Genomic DNA, 22,356 nt, shown 5'->3' with positions numbered 1-22,356 from the left:
TTTGAAGTATATTCAACTTGGACGTTTAAGTAATTTCAACTTAAATTAGGCTACATTAAACTGACTTAAAAAATTGAGGTGAATCTTGATTAACATAAAAAAGTTGCTGAACTTATTCTGATTGAAAGCAATGTAAAAACATGTTGTCATAACTTATTGATCATATAATTTTTTACAGCGCATGTTAAACAATATAATAAAGAGCAGATTGCAGGTGCATTTCAGGGCAGTTCGAAGCCTATTGCTTATGCCTCTGTGATTGAGAACAAAGAGATAGTCATAATGTCAATGAAGACATTTTTGTGTGTGTGTGTGTGTGTGAGTGTGTGTGGGGTGCTGTACTTTGAAGTCCATTGCAGATTTTTACTTTGTGAATGTACTTTGTGTTTTACTTTGTGAACGACTCATCATGAGTGTTTGATGTGCAGTGAAGGTCTGTAAAATGAACTTCTTGAGAGGGTGATAAACATCATGCCTGTGCCCCCTTTTCTCGTTTCAGCTGGCATGCGCCCTTCCCTAAGGCTTTCAGCACGCGCTATTATACTTTTCTATCCCCGACACGTGCAGATACAAGAGCCTTGACTGGACCTCATGCGGAACTCCCAAATAGAGGATTTAACCTGAACCCCTTCAGAAATCAACTGATCCACATGCACAACGTGCACAGAATAAAAACGTTCATGAAGCCATGTGCATTCGCCAAAAAAGTTAGTGTAGACTACATACGGTCCATTTAAAACCAAACAATATTCGATTGTTTATATTTCATTTATTTGTTAAATTGTTGATTTAATCAACAATTAAAAAAAAACAAAAAACAATTTGTTTAATTGTTAAATTTGTGGCAAAATGTGTAATGGATTATAGAATGTTCATACATCTTTTGAATAGGCTATCTGAACGCGCAGATTAGCCTGTAAATGAATTTGAGTTTTATTAATTTAAATGCATTGTAAAAAGGTTTGAAAAATAATGTAAAAATGCTAGATACAAGCCTGTTAATTTGTTTTTATTTTGTATCTTATATAGTACTGTAAAAACGATACTGTAAAGATAGGCTACTATGCAAAATGATTTTAGAAGAATAGTAATTTAGGGAGAAAATGTAGGCTACATTTAATAGTTTTACGGTAAAAAGTTGAGACATGTTTTTATTACCTTACAATAGGGGCATTTATTTCGATTTTATTATAAAAGTCAGATTCTTTTTGGTTAGTGTTTATAGAGTTGTTATTGCATTATTATAGGCTATTATTTTGGCTACAAGTTTGGTGAATTGCATCCACCTGTCTTATTAATTCATTTACAGTAACAAACATAACTCAGATAAGTTGGTATATTTACATTAGGATATAGGCTGCAGATATTGTAAAATAGGCCTACACAGTGACCAAAATGCCACCTCGTGCATTTTTTAACAATAAAGATTTGCATTTTTTTTTATCTTTGAGATCCTAATGGCTAAAACTCACGTGGACGTTTCTATACAACCGCGTGCAATCGTGTATAAAATGTGCATTGGTTGACAGATTAGATGACGCGTAGACGATCTCGATCTATATCCATGCACCTGCTGCATAACCGTTATTTTATGCGCTGTGACCCAGTGTGACGCTTCAATGGCTGCACTCATTACAATGATGCCCATTATGTTGCCAGACATTGCTATGAGTTGTTTATGGTCTATATTAGCGTCACATTATGAAGCAAACAAACAAGCACAGATATTTTGTAGAAAACGTTATATTTATTCGTACAAAAACATGTTTGCACCAGATTTAAATTTTGAGGTAAATACATAATAGAATAAATCTCTTTATATACAATAAAAATACAATAACATACGAAAGCAACAGGTTGAATAAATAAAACAAAAAGAAAGTGATGGGAAAGCAGTCAAGAGAGCTATAGTTAACTGTACGGATCAGTCAGACAGAGGAGGTTTCTTCAGGTCAAAATACATAATGCATAAGGCCAGATCTTTGTCTTGTCCTTTCAGCCTATTGTCACAGCGTTGAAACTGAATTTTCACGCTCGTTTTTCTGCTTTATCGCTCTACAAATTGTAATATTGACTTTTCACCTTGGACTGCAAAGGCCAATCTGTCTTGGTTTAAATTATAATTTTCTCTAACAGGGGTTAAGGTCATGCTCCAAGGAATGCAAAAAAAGTGCAAAGATATCGGGAAAAGCATCAATATCAGTATCAAAACGTACAAAAAAAAATACAAAAATAAAAACATTCTCATTTGTGAACTGTCATTAAGGCAAACAGTGAATACCTAATGTTGTCTCTGTGCTCTGGTTCTAATAGACAAGTAACAGCAACATCCTTTGATATTACACTACATACTTCTGCAGACTCTATACAGACATGAGAATGCTTAGGTCACATTAATAGATGCTTGGTACGAATTTGGTGTAGCTGTAAACTACATCGGTTTGCAAATATCCATAATCGTCCATGGCTGCGGGGCTGCTCGGGTCTGAATTGCAGTAAGATGGGGATGAAGACGAAGAGGATGCGCTGGATGGCCAGGAGCAAGAGTCCCGGCCGGGGCTGGGCGCATCTACCATGCAGCTTAGTCCGGGGAGCAGCAACGGAGGGTCTCTTGACTTGCTCTGCCGCTGGTCAGCGATTCGGATGGTCTCCGAAAGTGCCCAGATGTAGTTGTGAGCGAAGCGCAGAGTCTCGATTTTGGTCAGCTTCGTGTCGTCGGGAAAGGCAGGCAGCACGCTTCTCAACGAATCCAAGGCGTCGTTGAGGTTGTGCATTCTGTTCCTCTCGCGGTCGTTGGCCTTCATCCGGCGGTTCTTCTTCACCACGTGCACGGTGCCGTCGCTCCTCGCGCGCCCCCTGCGCCGCTTTTTCTGCTGCAGCTCGGTTGGAGACGCAGGTGGCTTGCCGCAGGAGGACGCGGGGGACGCGGGGTGGAGGCTGCTGCCCGAGTCTTCATCATCGGTGTGCGTAAAGGAGTAGTCACAGCTTGAGGTGTCCATGTCGGAGTAGACAGTTTCCATTGTTGATAACCTGGAGATATAAAAAAAATAATAATAAAAAAAAGAGTTAGGAATGCACCAGTCGTGGAAAGTAATTCCAAATTCTCTGCGTGCAGCATCTAGGGTGTTTTATGCTGCAAATACGCACCTTATGTGGGCTGAAAGATGAAACTGGGTGTTTGAGGTCTTGCAGAGTCCTGCAGATAGTTTGTGTTGAAGTTAAAGGCACGCGTCTGTCTTGCTCTTACCCCTCAATCAGCTCGTGTGAGCTTGTGAGCTTGGCACACGACTGGCCTCACCTACCTTATATACCCTGGTGAGACAATGGACGTACCCCCCTCGCTTTGCCATTTTTGTGAAGGATGAATGAATGGTTTGCATCAGGTCTGCCCCGTGCCGCACGACCATCTCATTAGCATAATTTATGCCCGTTGTTTGTTCGCCCTCTGAAGCGTGCCTGTAATCACCGCTGGCCAATCAGAGAGCCGGAGAGCTGCCAAGCCACGCGAGCAGAGCTGTTGCTATCTGTCCAGCATGAACCAAGCCCACTTTAACTTAAATCTCTGTAGGAAATTGAAAAGAAGAGACAACACGAAGTGGCCTGAGGCTAGAAGACAAGTTTTGTATTTTGTACGCATAGCTCTTTAAAATTTTATTTGACACAATTGTTTTGATTTGATGCCAAATTATAAATGTGATTTTTTTTTTTTTTACGTTTCAGCTCATTTTCATTCTACACATTACCTACATAATACAAGATAAAACGTGCTAGTATTAGTAGTTACCTATATTTTAATACTTCTATATACAAACCATTTTATATAGGCCTATTGCAAAAAAAGTAGGCCTACTTTTTTTTTTATGTAGCTTATATTATACTGAATGTTACAACGTGATGACTAAAGTTCATCAGAATTTGCCTCTTGCCAGCTGTGATAGACAAACAAAGCATAAGTGTAACACACGTGGCAATACAAAAATTTTAACTAAATAACATACAACATAAAAGGGCCTACTGCAATGTGCATAACTGCACTGTAAAAAATATATGATCGAAAGGTTATGACAACATATTTTATAAGTTATAGCTACAAGATTCAACCAATTTTAAAAGTCAGTTTAATGTAATTTAAGTTGAAATTAAACATCCAAGTTGATTGTAGGCTACTTCAAAATTTTAGGCAGCAATTTTTTTTTACAGTGTGAAAAAAAAAAGTAAAATTCAAATGTGTTGGTAAGCGGATGATTTGGTGAATGAATGATACCATATTCGTTCGTTTTACAAAAAAAAAAAAATATATCATAACATTTTACCGTAATGTCTTGTATTGCTTTAATTAATAATAAAAAAAAAAATATATATATATATATATATATATATATATATATATATATATATATATATATATATATATATATAATATAATTTTTTTTTTTTTTTTTTTTTTTTTTACCATTATAGGCATATGCATATGTGATGTAGGTAAATATTTTATTTTACTTTATTTTTTAATTATTTTTTTTACACTGTATTTTACATTAAAATAACGTTTTAGTGTAGAATGTTTTAGTGTAGCCTATGGACTTTATTCCACCCTGCCTGCTGCACGAATCTTGAGTTATAACTCTCGAGGTGAAAGATGCAGTTCAATCAAACTCCTCCGCTGTGCCTAGAGCCTTAAGTTTTATTTAAAGACATCTTTATGAGACAGCCGTACAATTGTTCATTAATTATTCAATTTATTCAATTGCAAGCAACTCGCCCCTCTTTAAAAAAAAAAAAAAAATGAACGGGCACTATTTAGAAATAGTTTGGGGAGAGACCTGCGGCGCCTTTCTCCGTGCGGTATTATGGCGATTGGGGCACAGTCATTTATAAATAATTACACAATGTTTAGAGTCTTCAGGCATGTATGATATATCAAAGCGATTATAAGGTGAATTGTTCCATTGTGCGCCTCTCCTCTCTCTTCTTTTCAGCTCTATACGGCTTGTCCCCCGTCCAAATTCTGCGCCTCTGAGCTTTTGTCACTCATTTTTCTCGGCCTGCGACACTCCAATAGCATTATTCTTATTCAAATAGTCCCAGCGTGAACAAAAACACCCCGCTTCTGAGGCACGTTTGTGCTTTCGCTGGCATGAAGTGAAGCACAAGTGGAGATGCATTATTTTAGATACATAAACTAATATGGACTCATGATGAAGATGTAGTGAACTTCTGAGTGACCAAAGACTCTGTTTTTTTTCTTCATTGGAACGTGCAAATAGTACTAGTAGGTATATATTATATGCTATATATAGCCTATATTGTTCTGTCAAATCGATTAATCGCGATTAATCGCATCTAACATAAAAGTTTGTGTTTATATGTGCGTGTGTGTCTGTGTGTAGGCCTATATATACATACACAATAAAAATAAACATAAAATAGGGCCTATGCAATTTATAGCCTATACAATTAAAATGTGTTTGTAAGAGGAAGGATGGAAATAAATGAATGATAGCTATATTCGTTCGTTTTACTAAAAACAAAATAATCGTAACATTTTACAATGATGTTTAAAGTAGCCTACTGCTTTAATGCATAACTTAAATAAATAAAATGTTATTTTAAAAAGGTAGGTAGGTCAATTACAATCTTTCACTGATATTTAACATTAAAATAACGTTTTAAAGTTTGTGTTTATGTAATATATGTGCGTTTATTGTACGTGCATACACACACTGAGCCTAAATTTGTTTAATGCAATTAATCGTGATTAATCGATTTGACGGTAGCCTATATAGCATAGGCTATATAAATATATAGCATATAAACAGACATGTTCTTTCTTTTCTTTTTACGCCTTTACTCCGAATGCACGCGTTTAAAAGCCCCTCTGGTCACTCTGTGGAGGTCCAGACAGGGGTGATGGGGAGATCGATTTTACTATTACAACACCAACCTGTCAGTAATAACTTCAAAGAGAGAAAACAGCTTGAATGACTATTTTGCTTCCAGTCAGAGCATTAGTGATCTGGTCTGGACCTTGTACTTATTGCTCTTATAAAGTCATAAAAAAGTTATTGTTTTACAATGTTACTTAACATTACTTATTTCCACCAAAGTGATGGATGTGTCAGGCCCCCCCTAGAATGGGGCGGTGTGGAGGAAGAAGGGTTTTGCCCACAGCTGAGAGATGTTGCCAAGGAGATTTTGACAGGATTAGGCACAAGTGCACGAGACCTGATTGCATTTCAATAGCAGAAACACGTGAGAAAATGAAACAACTGAATTACTTAAAGAGGGTCTGATCCGAACCCCAAAACAATCATGCACACTGCACATTTTAAAAAGAAAGCGATGCAGCGCGCGTGGTTGAGGGTCTGCTGCGAGTAAACTTAAATATGCGGCCTGAATGGAACTGATATTCCAATGCACAATGGCTTAATGCAACATTAAAAAGGGTAAAAGAAAGAGAGCAGTATTAAAACGCGAAAGATTTGCATGACAGGTGTGTGAAGCACATGAAGAAGTGAAAGGTGCATTGGTCTTGTTCGACCTGTCTCGGATTGGCATGTGACGTGTGAGGCACAGAACTCGCTTTAGTCCCCGCTAGAATAGTCTTTTAATTTATTTTATATCTATTTATGCAATTCGAATTAAAATTCAATTTTGCATTTGGCCCAGCATTAATCCCCGGGTATTAACGCGATTACTGCTCGCAAAAGATCTTTGAGTCAGAAAGTCTGATAGAAGTTTTCACATGGTAATCCCCGGAATAATCCTTTCCCCTGGCGCTGCGGCAGGATCGGGGCCAGAGGACCTTTTCTTCCTTCCTTAGGATTCAAGCAGGGCAGAATAGGGCCATTACTTTTGAATGATAATTAATTCCTTACTCCAGTGCTTCAATTGTACGGGGATGCCACACCCCAAATAAGAAAATCAGCCCCTCATGCCTCGTGCAGACTGGAAATAGATTCTGGGGTTGCACAATGGTTAAAGACATGCAGCATGCTTTGTCACTCCCTGTAATATTCTTGAAGGTTTAATAAAGCCAAAAAATCGAACCTTAATCCAACTCAATATTTTAATTAACTGCACTACCTTAAAAAACATATTTAGTAAAATATAATTTATTTAGCTAATGTTGGAAAATATTGCACATCTAATTGCTTTCTTTCTTTCTTTCTTTCTTTCTTTCTTTCTTTCTTTCTTTCTTTCTTTCTTTCTTTCTTTCTTTCTTTCTTTCTTTCTTTCTTTCTTTCTTTCTTTCTATACTGAATTTTGTGCTAACAGCCCAGTTATTGGAAATATTTACCATATTTTTTTTCCAGAACATTAAATGCATTAATTTAATGTTTTGTTATATTTACAATTTTTTTTATATTTTTATTCATTTTTAAAAATGCATACATTTATCTTTTATAAAACCATTACAATAATAACATAATAATAATTCTTATTGTTATTATTATTATTTAGACATTTTACAGATATTGCATGTGTCTGAAACGCATAACTGAAAGCTGCATTTCATAAACATTACATTCCTACATTTAAATGGTTCCAAACTTATTTGCTAGATATACCTGGAATATATCTTTTTTGTGCATATTTACAAGATTTCAAAACAGGTGCTATTATCAAAATGCAATGCAATCTCATTACAAGCTATGTGAATGTAAATTTTCGGCTCTCTTTGTGAGTCAGACACATAATGTACCAGTTCGTGAACCTAGTACTATCAATCAGACGTCCAATTCTAAATACAAACCCTACGGTGGGGCATTCACTTGTCTTCGTGTGTTTGTGCAAGTGCATAATTTACCTCTAGTTTACCCAGCATCAGTGCTAACAATGAGAGCTGTGTCTCTAAAGACTTTATATTTGAAAGTAACCAGGGCAACTCTTTGGTAAAATGAGAAGAAGCTTTGCACAAGCCACATCACCGTAAAAGGGAGGAAGTCCACAGCGATTCCCTGACTAATGATAAGTTCATACACCTGACCTCGCCGCCAGACTGGTCCATGCATTCGACTTTTCACTTAGTAGTCCTGCTGGACTGCAAGTCAACACATCCATTTGTTAAAGAAAAACGTGCCATGGCTGTCCATTTCTATTTCTAGATGTCGATCCCCCCCCCCCCCGGTGATGGCATCACTTGTAGGTGTTCAAATCAGCCATATGGTTTTGAGTGCAATAACTTGAATCTCCAGCCAACAAAGGAGTAATTGAGAAGGGAAAGAAGTCTGAGCTTGACTCGACAAAGCTGCAAAAACTCCTTCTTTCACTCTAATGAAGCTGTTGTCTGGAGATTCTGTGTGGGGTTGGGAGGGTGGTGGTGGACGTGATTTGTCATACAATCTGAATCTTTAGGAGGGCCGGAGAAAGACCTCCTCTCCATATGTCTGCTTATTTTGCATCTGAAAGCTACCTTTGGCGAGAGCAGGGGGAGAGGGGGAAGGAAAGGAGTGAGCTGAAGCTCAGGAACAGGGGTTTTCTTTCCATCAGCTCTGAGAGCACTCGGATCAACACTGGAGAAGGGCTTTGCTTTCAAAAAAACAAAAGCGACGCAAGAGAAATATATCTGAACACAGCGTGTTGGTCGAAACACATGTTGCTCAATGAAAGGGGAATAAACGACAAGTGCAGGTTTGCTTACATGTGTTCAAATTGTTTCAAAAATCTATAACACTTCCTATGGATAAATCAATCACAGAAATGAGAATTAAGAAATAAATTAAAATAAATTAAAGAAGTGTATTTTTGAAGTTATGCATTATGTATTGGCTTTACATTCAAACAGAGATTACTGTGTTGCAGAAAGTATTATGTTATAGCAATACATTGAAATAAACGCAAAAATATACTTTCCTATGCAGACCTGTCTATGATTAGTTCCACAGAGCTCGGCCAAAATGCCTTTATATCTGTAAAATATGGTCAAATACTGTCTTAATATATCTGTCTTATCTGTCAAATACTGCCTTAAAGGGATAGTTCACCCAAAAATTCTCACCCTTGAGTTGTTCTAAACCTGCATGAAGTTCTTTCTTCTGCTGAACATAAAAGAAGATGTTTTAAAGAATGTTGGTAACCAGACAGTTCCTGGTCCCCATTAACTTCTGTATAGAAACCCCCAGCAAAAAAGTCAATGGGGACCAAAAACCTTACCAACATTCTTCAAAATATCTTCTTTTATGTTGAGCAGAAGAAAGAACTTCATGCAGGTTGAGAACAACTCGAGGTTGATCCTTTTAAGGCATTTTGAATTGGATTTGCACTCAGTGTTCTCATTAAGTCAAAGACAGCACCAATTTGATAAAAAGCTAAATTCCACCGAAATAGAAAGGGTTTGATTTAAATGAAGGCACTGCATCCACAACATGAAGGCCATGAACTTGTGACTGTGTGAGGACATCTGCAAGCATTCTCTCTCTCTCTCATTTATAATATCAAGGTTAATGCGTTGAGTGCCAGCTCTCTGCAAGAATGTGGTGCGGACAAAATGAAGAAGTCCCCAAGGACCGTCTTCGATTTGGACTATGCATGATGCAAACCCCATCCACCATGCTCAGATATTTGTGGACATCTGCCCATGCTCATCAGCATGCATGGCTTTAGTCCGCGGGTATCTGACCTGCCTCAGCAACAATAGTGAGACAGTCTGATCTATAGCACTCCACTGCATTTGCTTTTATTTGCTTGTGAAAGAGACGCTTTTAAAACTTGCTATTAAGGCTACAGAAAAAGCAACAAACTGGAAGTATACTTTCAGGATTTCCACATATCTATCTATCTATCCATCTATTTTAGTTTTGTTCCTTGGCAAACCTATACACCAGCAAAGCCACACGTTGGCATTTTTTATTTAATGGGCTTAATTTAATTTAATTCTTTGGATTCAACAGCTTGCTTGCTCTGATAAAAAGCGATTTACAGTTTTTCTCAATCGCTTTGGCACATCTTTCGAAACAGTCTTAACATTCTCTAAAGTGTAAGTGCAAATAGTTACAAACAACCAATGTAAAGAGGGACTGACATTTTTATTTACACAGAACATTTATTTTTGTAGAAATTCACAGGTGCTTGTTCATTTTTACACACTCTTATGTCTTCTCCTAACACCACATATTAATACATATCTACATATTCTTCCATGACAAGCTGTGAATTTGCAGCTTATATTTGAACAAAAATAAACTGATGTTGCTGTTTAGGAGTGTGAAGTTCCTCCATGTTCCTGCAGTGATCCTGCTGGACAAACTCCATATAACCTCCAAACCTGATTGGTTGATTGGTAAGATTGTGATTCCTAATTCATTACAAAGGCAGGCCAGTTGCCAATTTAGCAGATATTACAAACATTATGTCATAGGTATTTATGGAATAAACATGCATGTCTGACAGATTTTGATAATTGAATGTATCACGTTTCATGTGAAGGCTCACACTATGAAAGAATGTTTAGAATTTGTGAAGAGTTTGACAATTTCACTGAGAATCAACTCACCAGTTTTGATCAACAAGCCATGTGCATTCAGTTATTGTGCAAATTAGATTGCGACTCTTTTGCACACATGTGCCAAAACACATGCAATTTGCTTAAATCAATAAGAAATTCAAATCTGATGTGATCAATAATTTAACCGTTCAAACTTATTGTTTTGAGAAAAATAATCATTCGACAATTGAGCCAAAGCGATTGAGAAACACTGTAAATGTCCTATCAATGGCCACACGTTGCATAAGTTTGGAATTATAGTGACCTCTTGTGTTCATGTTTTGTCTTGCATTCTGTGTGTCAGAGAACGAGATTCTCGAGACAAAGTAGCCCTTTTAAAATTGATTGAGTACAAATTTTGGAAACAACAAAATGACTGATTGCTGATGAAATTTAGATAGGCTACCATTATGTTAAAATACTATTAGAATGAATATCACTTTGTTCAATGCTATCTGGACAGCAAATATAACCATACAGTTTTGAAAAATATGTTTTTGCAATAGGGCTACAAAAAGAGTAGCCTGCTGATGCCTTTTTTTTTGTTTTTGTTTTTTGGTAAAATAGTGAAAATATGCTGTGAGATCAATTAAGTATGTAAAAAAAAAAAAAAACATAACATTACCTTAGCATTACCATAATCTAGTTCAAAACACATCAAACGTCTAACGCACCTAAAAAGGTGTATCCTACAATTAAAAGTAGCTAGCCTACTATAAAAAAGTTCACATCATTTGTTGAATTGATTTTAAAATATATGTAAACATTATTGTATTTATTAGCCAGTTTTAATTACGTAAAAACGTTTCATTCGTGGAATGTAATGTTAATTAAAATGTCTGGAATTATAGAATGAAATATTAATTAAAGCACAAACAGGAGGTAAAATAATTTGGACCCTTTATACAGCGTGACAGAAATGCATTTAAATAAACCTAGGCTATTTTAATGATGTTTATTGCTAGTAAAGTATAAAACCTCATAGGCTACTACATCAGACAGTTTTTATAATGCATTTTTAAAACTTTTTGACTAAATAGTAAATAAATTAACCAGAGGTTAAACAATTTATGAAGCAGAACCTTCTTTTTTTCTTTTCTTTTCTAATTTATTTATTTATTTTATATAAAAGCCTTCATGTGACTCTTAATTTGAAGTCATGGTCACCCGGAAACGCTTTTGTGGCTCGGTTCTTTTTGTGGGTCGACGCTGTGACACGCAGAGATCAATACTCGCGGCTTTTTAAATTTAAAACTAAGACATTTGTGAGAAAAACAACAGTTAAGAGATGTTTTATCACGTAAGTCCGTAATTGTTTTATTTTTGAGTGTATAACGAACCCCAGCATTAAGAATTTAATAATGTCGGCTCGGGGTTTGTCTCGGCTAACGTTACTTGCACACTCGCTGGGTTTTGAAAGTGTTGATATCGTCATTTTTAAATTAATATTGTGTTGATATATTTACTTGCCGTATTTGATTAAAAGTCGAAATCAGTCAATTATGTTTTTGTTAATCTAGTGTGTTATATAAACCGATTCTAGATGTATATTAATTACCTTAATGTAGCTTATTGTTGTTTTCTTAATAACCATCACAATAGATCTCTTTGGAGCATGAGATTCTCCTCCATCCAAGATACTTTGGACCTAACCTTTTGAACACAGTCAAGCAGAAACTGTTCACTGAGGTGGAGGGAACATGTACAGGAAAGTAAGTCCAACAGAAGGGTTTGAGATCTGACTTTCTTCAAGTAATGAATATTTTGAAATATGAGTCTCTGATGTCTCTCTTTTGTTTCACAGGTATGGCTTTGTTATCGCAGTAACCACAATCGATAATATTGGAGCAGGTGTAATACAGCCTGGCAGAGGTTTTGTGCTTTATCCCGTCAAATACAAAGCCATCGTATTCCGTCCCTTCAAGGGAGAAGTTGTGGATGCTGTTGTCACTCAGGTTAACAAAGTACGAGACCATTTTTATCGTCTTCTAGTGCTGGACACTCATTCTGGATGTTCATGTATCCTACTCTAGTCTGACTCAATGTGGAGACAGATCTCATTTAAGAGCTCTTGAATAAATAACTTGCATGCACAGTAATCATACTGTGTTAATAAAACTCATTGTCTAACTCATAGTATTTTTTTCTTTCTTTCTCCAGGTCGGACTCTTTACAGAAATTGGCCCCATGTCTTGCTTCATTTCTCGTCATGTAGGTTTTCCATGGAGAGTAATATATATATATATATATATATGATTGTGTTGATAATCAGTGTCTTTCGTACTTGTCTTATATCTGTGATATTTCTGTGTCCAGTCTATTCCCTCTGAGATGGAGTTTGACCCAAACTCAAATCCTCCATGCTATAAGACAGTCGATGAAGTAAGAGTCAATAAATCAGCATTAAGAAATGTTTGTCGAAAGGATATATCTTTTTTTATTTTTATCCTCATGTACAAATATAGAACATTTCAGTTTGTTTTCTTTAACAGGACATTGTGATCCAACAAGATGATGAAATTCGACTGAAGATTGTGGGAACTCGAGTGGATAAGAATGATATTGTAAATCCCTGGCATTTTCTCTTGAATATGCTGAATAATATTCTATTTGGATACAAATATTTTCTTCTGCTTTTGATCATTAAATAATTTTTGTTCCTTTTTTATTAGTTTGCCATTGGATCTCTTATGGATGACTACCTGGGTATGTATTTCCTATGATAAACGTATTCTGTCACAGCTCTTTGTTTACTGTCAGAGGCTTGCAGTTAGCTGTGCTATAACTTTTATCATTATCATTATTTAATTCTTCTTTATTTCTAAGTTATGTTGTGCTGTCCAACCACTGTCTAAAAGTTTCACTTTTATACTTCTAGGTCTTGTGAGCTGATTCTTCTGTCAAGAATATGGGAAATATGAAACTTGATGGTGTGAGGATGCTACGTAGTTTGTATATACTGTAATTATTTCCCCATTCATCTGATGCTTTTTTTTTATGGCTTCCTTTTATCATCATGTTGGTATATCTATAGTTTTCCTATGGCAGCAGTTTGTTTGTGAAACATCAAGTCGGATGGGAACAAAATGTTGCAGTGGCTCTACATGATGGAAAGACTTTCAACTGTTTCATTTATAGTGAGGCAGCAGAGAAAAGAGTGAGTGTGTGTGTATGTATATACATGTATGTATGTTGAAAGATCCTGTAAGCAGTTCACAAGCACGTTTTGGAAGGAATCATTCATCACATTGCTTTTAGAAGTTATTCAGTCTCATTATTATATACGGTCATTTTTAGAATTATTTTTGTAAATGCCAGTCAGCCTTTTGTTGAATATATTTCTCTTTTGTAATACAGCACTCATAAAATTTTGAACATGTCTCCATCTTGTCTTTTGTTGTTGTTTATTCTGATATTCTTTCATATTAAGCAAAGATATGTACTTTACTTGTGCAGATTTTTGTTAACATTTTGATTCCACCCCACTCTGATGACAATATATCATGGCAACAATATTGACATGAAAATATTTACAATTGAAACCTCCTATCATGCCAGTCACACAAAATCTCACAGCTCACAGCAAGTGTTTGACCTTTTAATATATTTTTTTCCATAAATTCTCAACATGTTTAGTGATAAACAAAATTGCAACATTCCCCCCAAAATAATGACCTTGATTATATTTAATGTTGCACTACATTAAAATTAAATCTCACAACAGGGTCCAGTCCATTCGCAGAAACTGGTTCATCTTCAACATAAATATCAGAGCAAGTGGATTTAAGTCCTTTAAATATTTTACAGAGATCAATAAGCTGTTGAGCATTCAAGCCTAGACAGACATTTTTAATTTTATTTACGTTTTGATTTGAAAGGAAATCTGTAGATTGGGTTTAAAAAATAAAACATTTAAATATAATTTCCCCTTTTTATGGCAAAGAAGAAGCCACTGCATTTGAAATACAAAGAACACAAATTGAAAGGGAATACAGGAAAGAGGTAAATAAAAGAAACCTCAAACTGCAATAAAGATAAGATCATAGTTCTTAATTCTAATTAATTCATAGTTCTATTATTTATGAGTTTAAGAGATTTTGCAGTGTGAGAAATACATCAAATCTAGGCAAAGTGTTGAGAACAAATTCTTGTTCTTGTGAATGAAGAATTTGCAATGAAAAACAAAGAAAATAAGTTAAAAACATGGCTGCTGTTGTGGTGGTTACAAAAGTATATAAGCATTTAAATAAGTAAATAGTAGTAAATATGTTATATGTAAGATATATGGATGACAAGAGAATTTATTTCTTAAATGTGTTTATTCCGTTGATTAATGTTCCCTGCTCAATCGTTCTATGATTTGATTGCTTTCACCTTTGGGGAGTGTTCGCCTGCTTGGGGAGGGGGTGGGGCACGCGCGCGCTGCTCAAACAATACAGACTCTGATAAGTGAAGCAGCAGCAGCTCCGTGTCCTGTATTAATTTATACACATATCTCCCCTCATCAGGCGGTGAGGGTACTACATTTTGGAGGCACCGCTGGGATAGATGTTCGATGGAGTGACTCCCTGACCGGTAGAGCCCATTTTGCAACATCGTCCCCTTCTTAGTGACCCAGATGAGCAGCAGTGTGAGATATTCCGGATGAGTGGTGGTAAAGACTGATTGAGCAGTGTGTGCACTTGGAGTTGTCACAAGGTCAAGTCAGTAAGGTAAACACCCTCAAAAGCCTGTCTACACCGCAGCAAAAAGGAAAAAAATGGATGAGTTTAAACATCTTCAAGAGGAAATTTGTGAGAAATTATGCACACTATCACGGGAAAAACTGACAAAACTCAGTGTCTTTCTTCACCTAACACGAGAAGATGAGACAAATGTGACTCGTTTATTCCTGTTGAGCCTCCTTAGTAACCATTTACTAAGAGCTGAGCTAGAGGAGTTAGAAGATGGCGGTATGGCTGAACTGTTAACAATTAATGACAAACTGATCCAGCTCACGGGAATCACAAGTAATGCTCCTGAAGAAGATACAGAGAGGGAGGAAATTAAACTTGGAGATGTTAACACAGCCCAGAGAACAATACAAGAAAGTGGAGAGAGGACAGCTGAATTGTTTTCTACCATGTATATTAGCCCCGCAGCATCACAAAATATAGCAGACAGACAGACATATGCAGCCCAGAACCCATCTTATTCTTCACCCACATATCAGAGACAAGTGAACGCGACATGGCAGAAAGACTTCAAAATTTCTGGTCTAATAGGAGATCTAGGGCAGAAGGACCGTCTCTCATTCTCCAGTCTGGCACGTCAGATAGAAGGTGGACTTAAAAAGGGCTATGCAGAACAGGAAATAGTAGATTCTGTCATCAGGGCTATCACACCAGGGTTTCAGCTGCGGAGTTATCTTGAGGGGAAGGCAGGGCTGACACTCCCGACGCTAAGGCGGATACTTCGTTCTCATTATCAGGAGAAAAATGCGACTGAATTATATAAGCAGCTCACCAAAGAAGCTCAGCACGCTAGAGAAACCCCACAAAGCTTCCTAATTCGAGCTCTTGATCTGAGACAGAAAATTCTGTTTGCTTCTCAGGAGGATGACTCCGGATTGAAATATGATCCCGCCCTAGTTCAGAATATGTTCTTGCACACCGTCTTGACTGGATTACAAAACGACCGCATCCAAAGCCACCTTCAACCATACCTTTCAGATCCCGCTGTCCCAGACGAAGTGTTGCTGGAGAAACTCAATGTAGCTTGTTCCAATGAATCTGAAAGACAAAATAAGCGAAAATATGAAAAAAATGGTACTGTTCATGCTGTACAGTTGAATGAGCCTCCCCCTGAACAAAAGCTTCAGTCCAAACAGTCGAAGTTTGATTTAATGTCACAACTAAAAAGCCTGAGTGATGATATCATACAGATTAAAGAGTCCATCCAGCAGCCCTTACCTGTCCCTCAGCAGTGTTTTGCAGTTTATGACAAAGACCCAGCATCAGCAGTGTCCCAACAGACATCAGGATGGACCCAAGTCCAAGAGCATCAGGCCTGGAAACCCGAGACGGCTACATACCAACGGCAGGGAAGCCCATACATGTCTCCACACCAGTTCTCACAAAGCCAACAACAGGTGAGGGAACAGAAAATACCTCCTCTACCTGCAAACCCAGTTCAGTTGTCCACTGTTCCATCAGAACATTCTCTCCAGCCACGTCAGCATTATTCAATCTTAGAAACTCACCATGGACAGCCATATGTGTACACTTCTCCTCAGCAGCCCCCCATGTCCATCAATTATGCAACTCAGCCGTCAAACTTTGCAGCACCGCAGTATTATCCACAGCAGTATATGGAGCCACCACAACAGCACCCCCATCAGTTCCGCCAGTCCCATCCCTCACGAGCCAGACAATGTTTCCATTGCCAGCAGCGCAACGCAGAAGAACCTTGCACCCATTGTTACCACTGTGGCAGCAGCGAGCACTTCTCAGCTGGCTGTAAGAGTAAAGGCGCCAGACCTCAGCGTGGAGCTCCGTTAAACAGGAGCGGGTTACCCCCAAGGGACAGGGTGTGACCCGAGCAGCAGAGAAGTCCCAAAAACATGAAAAATGTAGCATTGGCCATCAGAGACAGTTTGAGTCCCAGTCGCTTGATAGTACGCTTGATAGTATTTTAACTGCCCCTTGTCAAGTTAACCAGCATTCTGCCATCACGTCCTTAGTTGGAAAACAGTGCCTTGTCACCTGTTATCTACAGGGAAAAAAGATTGAAGCATTATGGGATACAGGCTCCCAAGTATGCATTATAGATGAGGAGTGGAAAGCCAAATATGCACCTGAAGTGACACTGAGAAATATTTCCGAGGCGACCGAAGCACCAGACAGTCTGCGCCTGGTGGCAGCAAATGGAGCGAACATGCCATACAGTGGATGGGTGGAGTTGACTTTCAAGCTGGCATCCCCTGTAACCAATGAGAAAGAGTTAAACATTCCTGTGCTTGTTTTGAGGGACCAAGAATTGCCCAGACCTATCGTCGGGTATAACGTGATAGAACAAATAATGAGACGAAGCGAAAGTGGATCCCTTGATGTGACTAATGCGTGTTTGTACAGAACTGTCAGAAGTGCTTTCCCTAGCATAAAGAAGAAAAGTGTACATACCTTCATCAATTTGGTGACTGCAGAGGGACTCAGCGAGTACGTAGTAAGAACCAGGAAGGAACCTGTGAACATAGAGAAGCACACCATTATGCAAATTCAGTGTCTGGTAAAAATGCCTCACGTGAAACAAGATACGGTGCTACTGTTTGAGCCACACGTTAACCCAATGTACCCAGATGGCCTTGAACTCTTTGATACTCTCTTCCTCCTGGAAAAAGGGGCTCGCCCAATAATTACTATCAATGTGCAGAATGGAACAGATCACGACATCAAGCTCGGTGGTAGAACAGAGCTAGGAATTCTGCAGCCAGTTAAGTCTGTTTTACCAATATCGAATGCACAGTGTGAAGCCACCGCATCTGTTACACAGGTCCTACCAGAGATCACTGAGGCATCTCCCAATACAGATCGATGGGACCCTCCAGTGGATGTGAGCCATTTAACTCCGCCCCAACAACAACAAGTCAAGAGGATGTTACGTGAAGAGTGTCATGCCTTTTCGAAGTCAGACGACGATATCGGCTGTGTCCCAGGTTTGCATCTGAGTATCTTATTAAATGATTACACCCCTGTTGCCCGCACATACACATCAGTCCCTAAACCGTTATATCAAGAGATGAAGGACTACTTACATGACCTGATTGCTCAAGGGTGGGTGGCCAAGTCTCATTCCCCTTACTCGTCCCCAATTGTCTGCGTCCGTAAGAAGGATGGCAGCCTCAGGCTATGTATTGATTACAGGGACCTAAACAGCAAAACAATCCCTGATCGCCAGCCAATACCCAGGGTGCAGGATATCCTAGACGGGCTGGGCGGTAATGCGTGGTTCTCACTGCTAGATCAAGGGAAGGCCTACCACCAAGGTTTCATGTCCCCAGAGAGCCAGTACCTGACTGCATTCGCAACACCGTGGGGCCTATACGAATGGATTCGTATTCCTTTCGGCCTTATGAATGCGCCTGCAGCGTTCCAACGGTTTATGGAAGAGAGCCTGGAAGGGTTAAGAGACAAAATTTGCATACCGTACTTAGACGACATCCTAGTCTTCACTGAGTCGTTCGATGAACAAGTGGAAGCGGTGAAGAAAGTACTGCAGAGGTTACAGTCCCGTGGAGTCAAGTTAAAGCCAAGAAAATGTGAGCTCTTTAAGAAAGAGGTGCGATATCTGGGGAGAATTGTGTCAGCTGAAGGCAGTCGTATTGATCCCGCAGACACCGTTGCTGTAACGACACTGAAGGAACAGACACCAAGCACGGTGGGGGAACTACGCAAGATTCTGGGCCTGCTCAGCTATTATCGGCAATACATTAAAGACTTTTCCCGAATTGCCAGTCCCCTCTATGACCTGCTAAAAAGTAACACGGAAGGTGCTGGGCCACAGAGAAAGGGGAGACACAAAGTAAGAAATAACAAACGAAATCATGTGGTGCCGTCAAGTAAATTAATTGACTGGACAGAAAAACATCAGGAGATACTAGAAAAGTTGATTAACTGCTTGACTCAACCTCCGATCCTGGGATTCCCCGACTTCTCTCAACCGTTCATCCTTCATACGGATGCGTCCAACCAAGGGTTGGGAGCTGTTTTATACCAGCAGCAGAACGGCAAGCTGAGAGTAATCGCCTATGGTTCTCGGACTTTGACGGCAGCTGAGAAAAATTACCATCTGCACAGTGGGAAGCTGGAATTCTTAGCTCTGAAATGGGCCATCACTGAAAAGTTCAGAGACTACCTGTACTATGCACCAACCTTTACAGTTTTCAGTGACAATAATCCATTAACCTATGTCCTGACCTCTGCGAAGTTGAACGCCACCGGGTGTAGGTGGGTGTCAGAGCTTGCAGATTTTCACTTCACCATCCGCTACCGCCCGGGTAAAGAAAACATAGACGCTGACTCACTCTCCAGGATGCCAGCGGATCTAGAAACGACGATGAGAGAATGTACTGAGCAGTTTTCACCTGACGGTGTGGGAGCCGTGATCCAAGCTGTGGAGTCCCAAGGGAATCCAGATGTGACTTTTGTAGTAGCCTGTCAGAGTGTACTGGCAAGTGTGGAGAAAAATGAGGGACACCTCAAACCCCTGTCAAAAGAGGAAATCAGACAAGCACAAACGGATGACAAGGACATTAGAGTAATAAGTGAACACTTACAAGCAGGATCTAGACCTTCTCAGCAGTGGCGTTCGGTCAACTCGCCAGCCAAAGTTCTTCTGAGAGAGTGGGAAAAGCTGAAGCTAGATGAACACGGCATCCTGTTCCGCCAGACGTCACAAAGAAAACAGCTGGTGTTACCAACACAATTCAAAAGAACTGTTCTGAGAGAGATGCATGATGAGATGGGTCATCAAGGACTTGATCGCACCACAAGCCTCATTAGGGATCGTTTTTTCTGGCCCTACATGCAGAAAGACATTGAAAATTATGTTCTGAGAACCTGCTGCTGTATCAAACAAAAAAAACCCTGTCGTGAGACAAGAGCGCCTCTTAAAAATATCAAAACGACCCACCCGTTTGAATTGGTGTCCATTGACTTTCTCCATCTGGACAAATGCAAAGGGGGCTATGAGTACATTTTGGTAATCGTCGACCACTTCACTCGATTTGCCCAGGCATATGCCACCACCTCAAAATCTGCAAAAACAGTAGCTGACCGGTTATTCAATGATTTCGCCCTGAAGTTTGGGTTTCCATCTAGAATTCACCACGATCAAGGGGGAGAATTTGAAAACCAGCTACTCACCCAACTCAAAAAGTACAGCGGCGTTGCCGGCTCAAGGACCACCCCCTACCACCCCCAGGGGAATGGGCAGGTGGAACGATTTAACCGGACATTATTGCAGATGCTGAAAACCCTGACTGAAAGACAAAAAGCTAATTGGAAAGATGCATTGAACAAATTGATCTTTGCCTATAATTGTACCAGATGTGATGTGACTGGCTTCTCACCTTTTCAATTGCTGTTCGGACGCTCACCAAAGTTGCCCATCGATGCTCTCTTCGGACTCAACTCCGACAATGACTCCCAAAGTTACAGTGAGTACGTGGAACGATGGAAAAAAGGAATGCAGGAAGCTTGTGAGATTGCGAGAGAACAGGCAAACAAGTGTGCAGAAAGAAACAAAAGGAATTATGACCAACGAGTGAGGTGTACTGACCTGTTCCCAGGAAGCAGGGTCCTCGTAAAAAACCTGACTCCAAGAGGTGGGACCGGGAAACTGAGAAATTTCTGGGAGGATGAGGTTCATGTTGTTACACGCCAGGTGGCAGATGGTGCTCCAGTCTACGAAGTAAAACCTGAACAGAGTAAAGGCAGATCACGAGTTTTACATCGCAATCTTCTCCTTCCATGTGACCATCTACCTCTTGAAATCACACCAGCTCAAAGTACTAAACTAAAACAAGGACAGCAACCAAGAAACAGCAGAACTCAGCCCGTCCGGGGAAGAGAATGTGAGTCAGAGTACGATAATGAAAGTGAAGAGGATGACTACTACTTTCAAGTGGAGCCCTTCCAGATAAGACCACAGGAAAGCAGTGATTGCCTAGAAAAAAGAAATGCGTTATCACCACAGTCAGTACCTTCTGAGCCTCGATCTAACTCTCCAGTGGTGGAACCAAGGCCACAGTCACCTCCAGCTGAGTCAGAGATGGATCTCCCAGAGTCTGTACCTGAAATAAGAAAAGAACCTAATGAAAATGAACCAACTGCTGACCTAATGCAACAAGACTTACCTGATAGGGAAGCAGCTGCAGCGCCTGGGTCCAGAGACAGGACCTCCGAGGGAGAAAACGGGTACCAGTTCACCAGGAGAAGACGAAGACCGCCTAAAAGGTTTACCTATGACAATCTTGGGTCCCCATCATGCTACAATGTGCAGATAGTGGGCAACAACCACTACCCACACTTTGCATCTAGTGGGATGACAGCTGTGACACCCTGGTCATCAACACCCCTTTGTTACCCCCAGCCTTCATATGTGTGCTATTAACTTTGAATTGCACTACCACATGAAACCCCCACGTCACTAGTTACAGTATGGTCTGTGTTGAAGGTGAAGTACCGCTATACACCACACTACCCAGAGACTGTTTATTGCCCATAGTGTGAAACTATTGAAAAAAAAGAGCAAACAGAAAAACAATGGACTGTTACCAAATATTAAGAAAATGGACTGTTGTGCGGTCTTGAAACTGTGGACACTTTGAGTCACTTTGAGACTTTCTTGTTGACTCTTTTTGAATCTTTTTTTTCTTGCATTTAAGGACTTTTCTGCCATTTTTGCCGGGGCAAATTAATGGACTGTTTTTTCCTCCCTAAAAGAGACTCCGTGGTTTTAAAAGAACTTTCTTTTTTGACACTAAACCATGGGACTTTTACGAACAAGTGCCTCTGGACTATTAAGTAATATGGACTCTTGTATGGTCAAATGATTGCTTGTGAAAAAAAAAATGTTGTGCAAGAAAATGTTGGTAACAGTGTTCTGAAATCTGATGTTACATAAAACAACTGCTGGGTGGAGTTAAATATTGTAAATTGAGCATTGCTGTAGCCTAACTGATTACTTAATGATGTCGGGACGACATCTTATTTTGAGGGGGAGAATGTGGTGGTTACAAAAGTATATAAGCATTTAAATAAGTAAATAGTAGTAAATATGTTATATGTAAGATATATGGATGACAAGAGAATTTATTTCTTAAATGTGTT

General features: G+C 39.1%; 3 protein-coding genes across 4 annotated transcripts; 1 reads left to right on the top strand and 2 right to left on the bottom strand.

Annotated features, from left to right (window-relative positions):
• Positions 1-1,933: 1,933 nt before the first annotated feature.
• Positions 1,934-3,381, bottom strand: neurog1 (neurogenin 1). The gene is made up of 2 exons (XM_084430824.1): positions 3,148-3,381; positions 1,934-3,030 (listed from the first exon to the last, which is right to left on the bottom strand). Exon 2 carries the CDS (start codon positions 3,018-3,020, stop codon positions 2,394-2,396), a length of 627 nt encoding a protein of 208 aa, XP_084286950.1. The 5' UTR covers positions 3,021-3,030; positions 3,148-3,381; the 3' UTR covers positions 1,934-2,393.
• Positions 3,382-11,634: 8,253 nt separating this feature from the next.
• Positions 11,635-13,861, top strand: polr2g (RNA polymerase II subunit G). Its single transcript, XM_084430920.1, has 8 exons — positions 11,635-11,786; positions 12,089-12,198; positions 12,291-12,450; positions 12,647-12,697; positions 12,803-12,868; positions 12,979-13,050; positions 13,159-13,192; positions 13,365-13,861. Exons 1-8 carry the CDS (start codon positions 11,775-11,777, stop codon positions 13,376-13,378), a joined length of 519 nt encoding a protein of 172 aa, XP_084287046.1. The 5' UTR covers positions 11,635-11,774; the 3' UTR covers positions 13,379-13,861.
• An 851-nt stretch (positions 13,862-14,712) lies between these two features.
• LOC311304066 (uncharacterized protein) lies at positions 14,713-20,518 on the bottom strand. Of its 2 annotated transcripts, XM_084430921.1 has the most exons (7): positions 20,389-20,518; positions 20,156-20,279; positions 17,647-17,708; positions 17,322-17,447; positions 16,191-16,257; positions 15,339-15,504; positions 14,713-15,220 (listed from the first exon to the last, which is right to left on the bottom strand). In XM_084430921.1, exons 2-6 carry the CDS (start codon positions 20,173-20,175, stop codon positions 15,453-15,455), a joined length of 327 nt encoding a protein of 108 aa, XP_084287047.1. In that variant the 5' UTR covers positions 20,176-20,279; positions 20,389-20,518; the 3' UTR covers positions 14,713-15,220; positions 15,339-15,452. The 2 variants fall into 2 exon arrangements, 1 of the variants encoding a protein (XP_084287047.1); XR_014629878.1 differs by lacking the exons at positions 17,647-17,708; positions 20,156-20,279; positions 20,389-20,518 and adding an exon at positions 16,438-17,236 and having other exon boundaries at positions 17,322-17,613.
• Between the last annotated feature and the right edge of the window lie 1,838 nt (positions 20,519-22,356).

This window comes from Rutilus rutilus, assembly GCF_951802725.1.
Source record: "Rutilus rutilus genome assembly, chromosome: 14".
Lineage (NCBI taxonomy): Eukaryota > Metazoa > Chordata > Actinopteri > Cypriniformes > Leuciscidae > Rutilus > Rutilus rutilus.
The sequence above is the reverse complement of the archived record's forward strand: the minus strand, read 5'-3'. Positions and strand labels throughout refer to the sequence as shown.

Excerpts from the sequence above, each read along its gene's own strand:
- neurog1 (XM_084430824.1), bottom strand. The coding sequence starts at position 3,020 with ATGGAAACTGTCTACTCCGACATGGACACCTCAAGCTGTGACTACTCC.
- polr2g (XM_084430920.1), top strand. Across the intron at positions 12,698-12,802 it reads CTTGCTTCATTTCTCGTCAT|TCTATTCCCTCTGAGATGGA; the intron begins GTAGGTTTTCCA and ends TTCTGTGTCCAG. Across the intron at positions 13,051-13,158 it reads GAGTGGATAAGAATGATATT|TTTGCCATTGGATCTCTTAT; the intron begins GTAAATCCCTGG and ends CTTTTTTATTAG.
- LOC311304066 (XM_084430921.1), bottom strand. The coding sequence starts at position 20,175 with ATGGACACCAATTCAAACGG. Across the intron at positions 17,709-20,155 it reads ATGGACACCAATTCAAACGG|GTTCCTTCCTGGTTCTTACT; the intron begins GTGGGTCGTTTT and ends CTATGTTCACAG. Across the intron at positions 17,448-17,646 it reads CAGTCACCAAATTGATGAAG|GGGATGCCAGCTTGAAAGTC; the intron begins GTATGTACACTT and ends CATTGGTTACAG.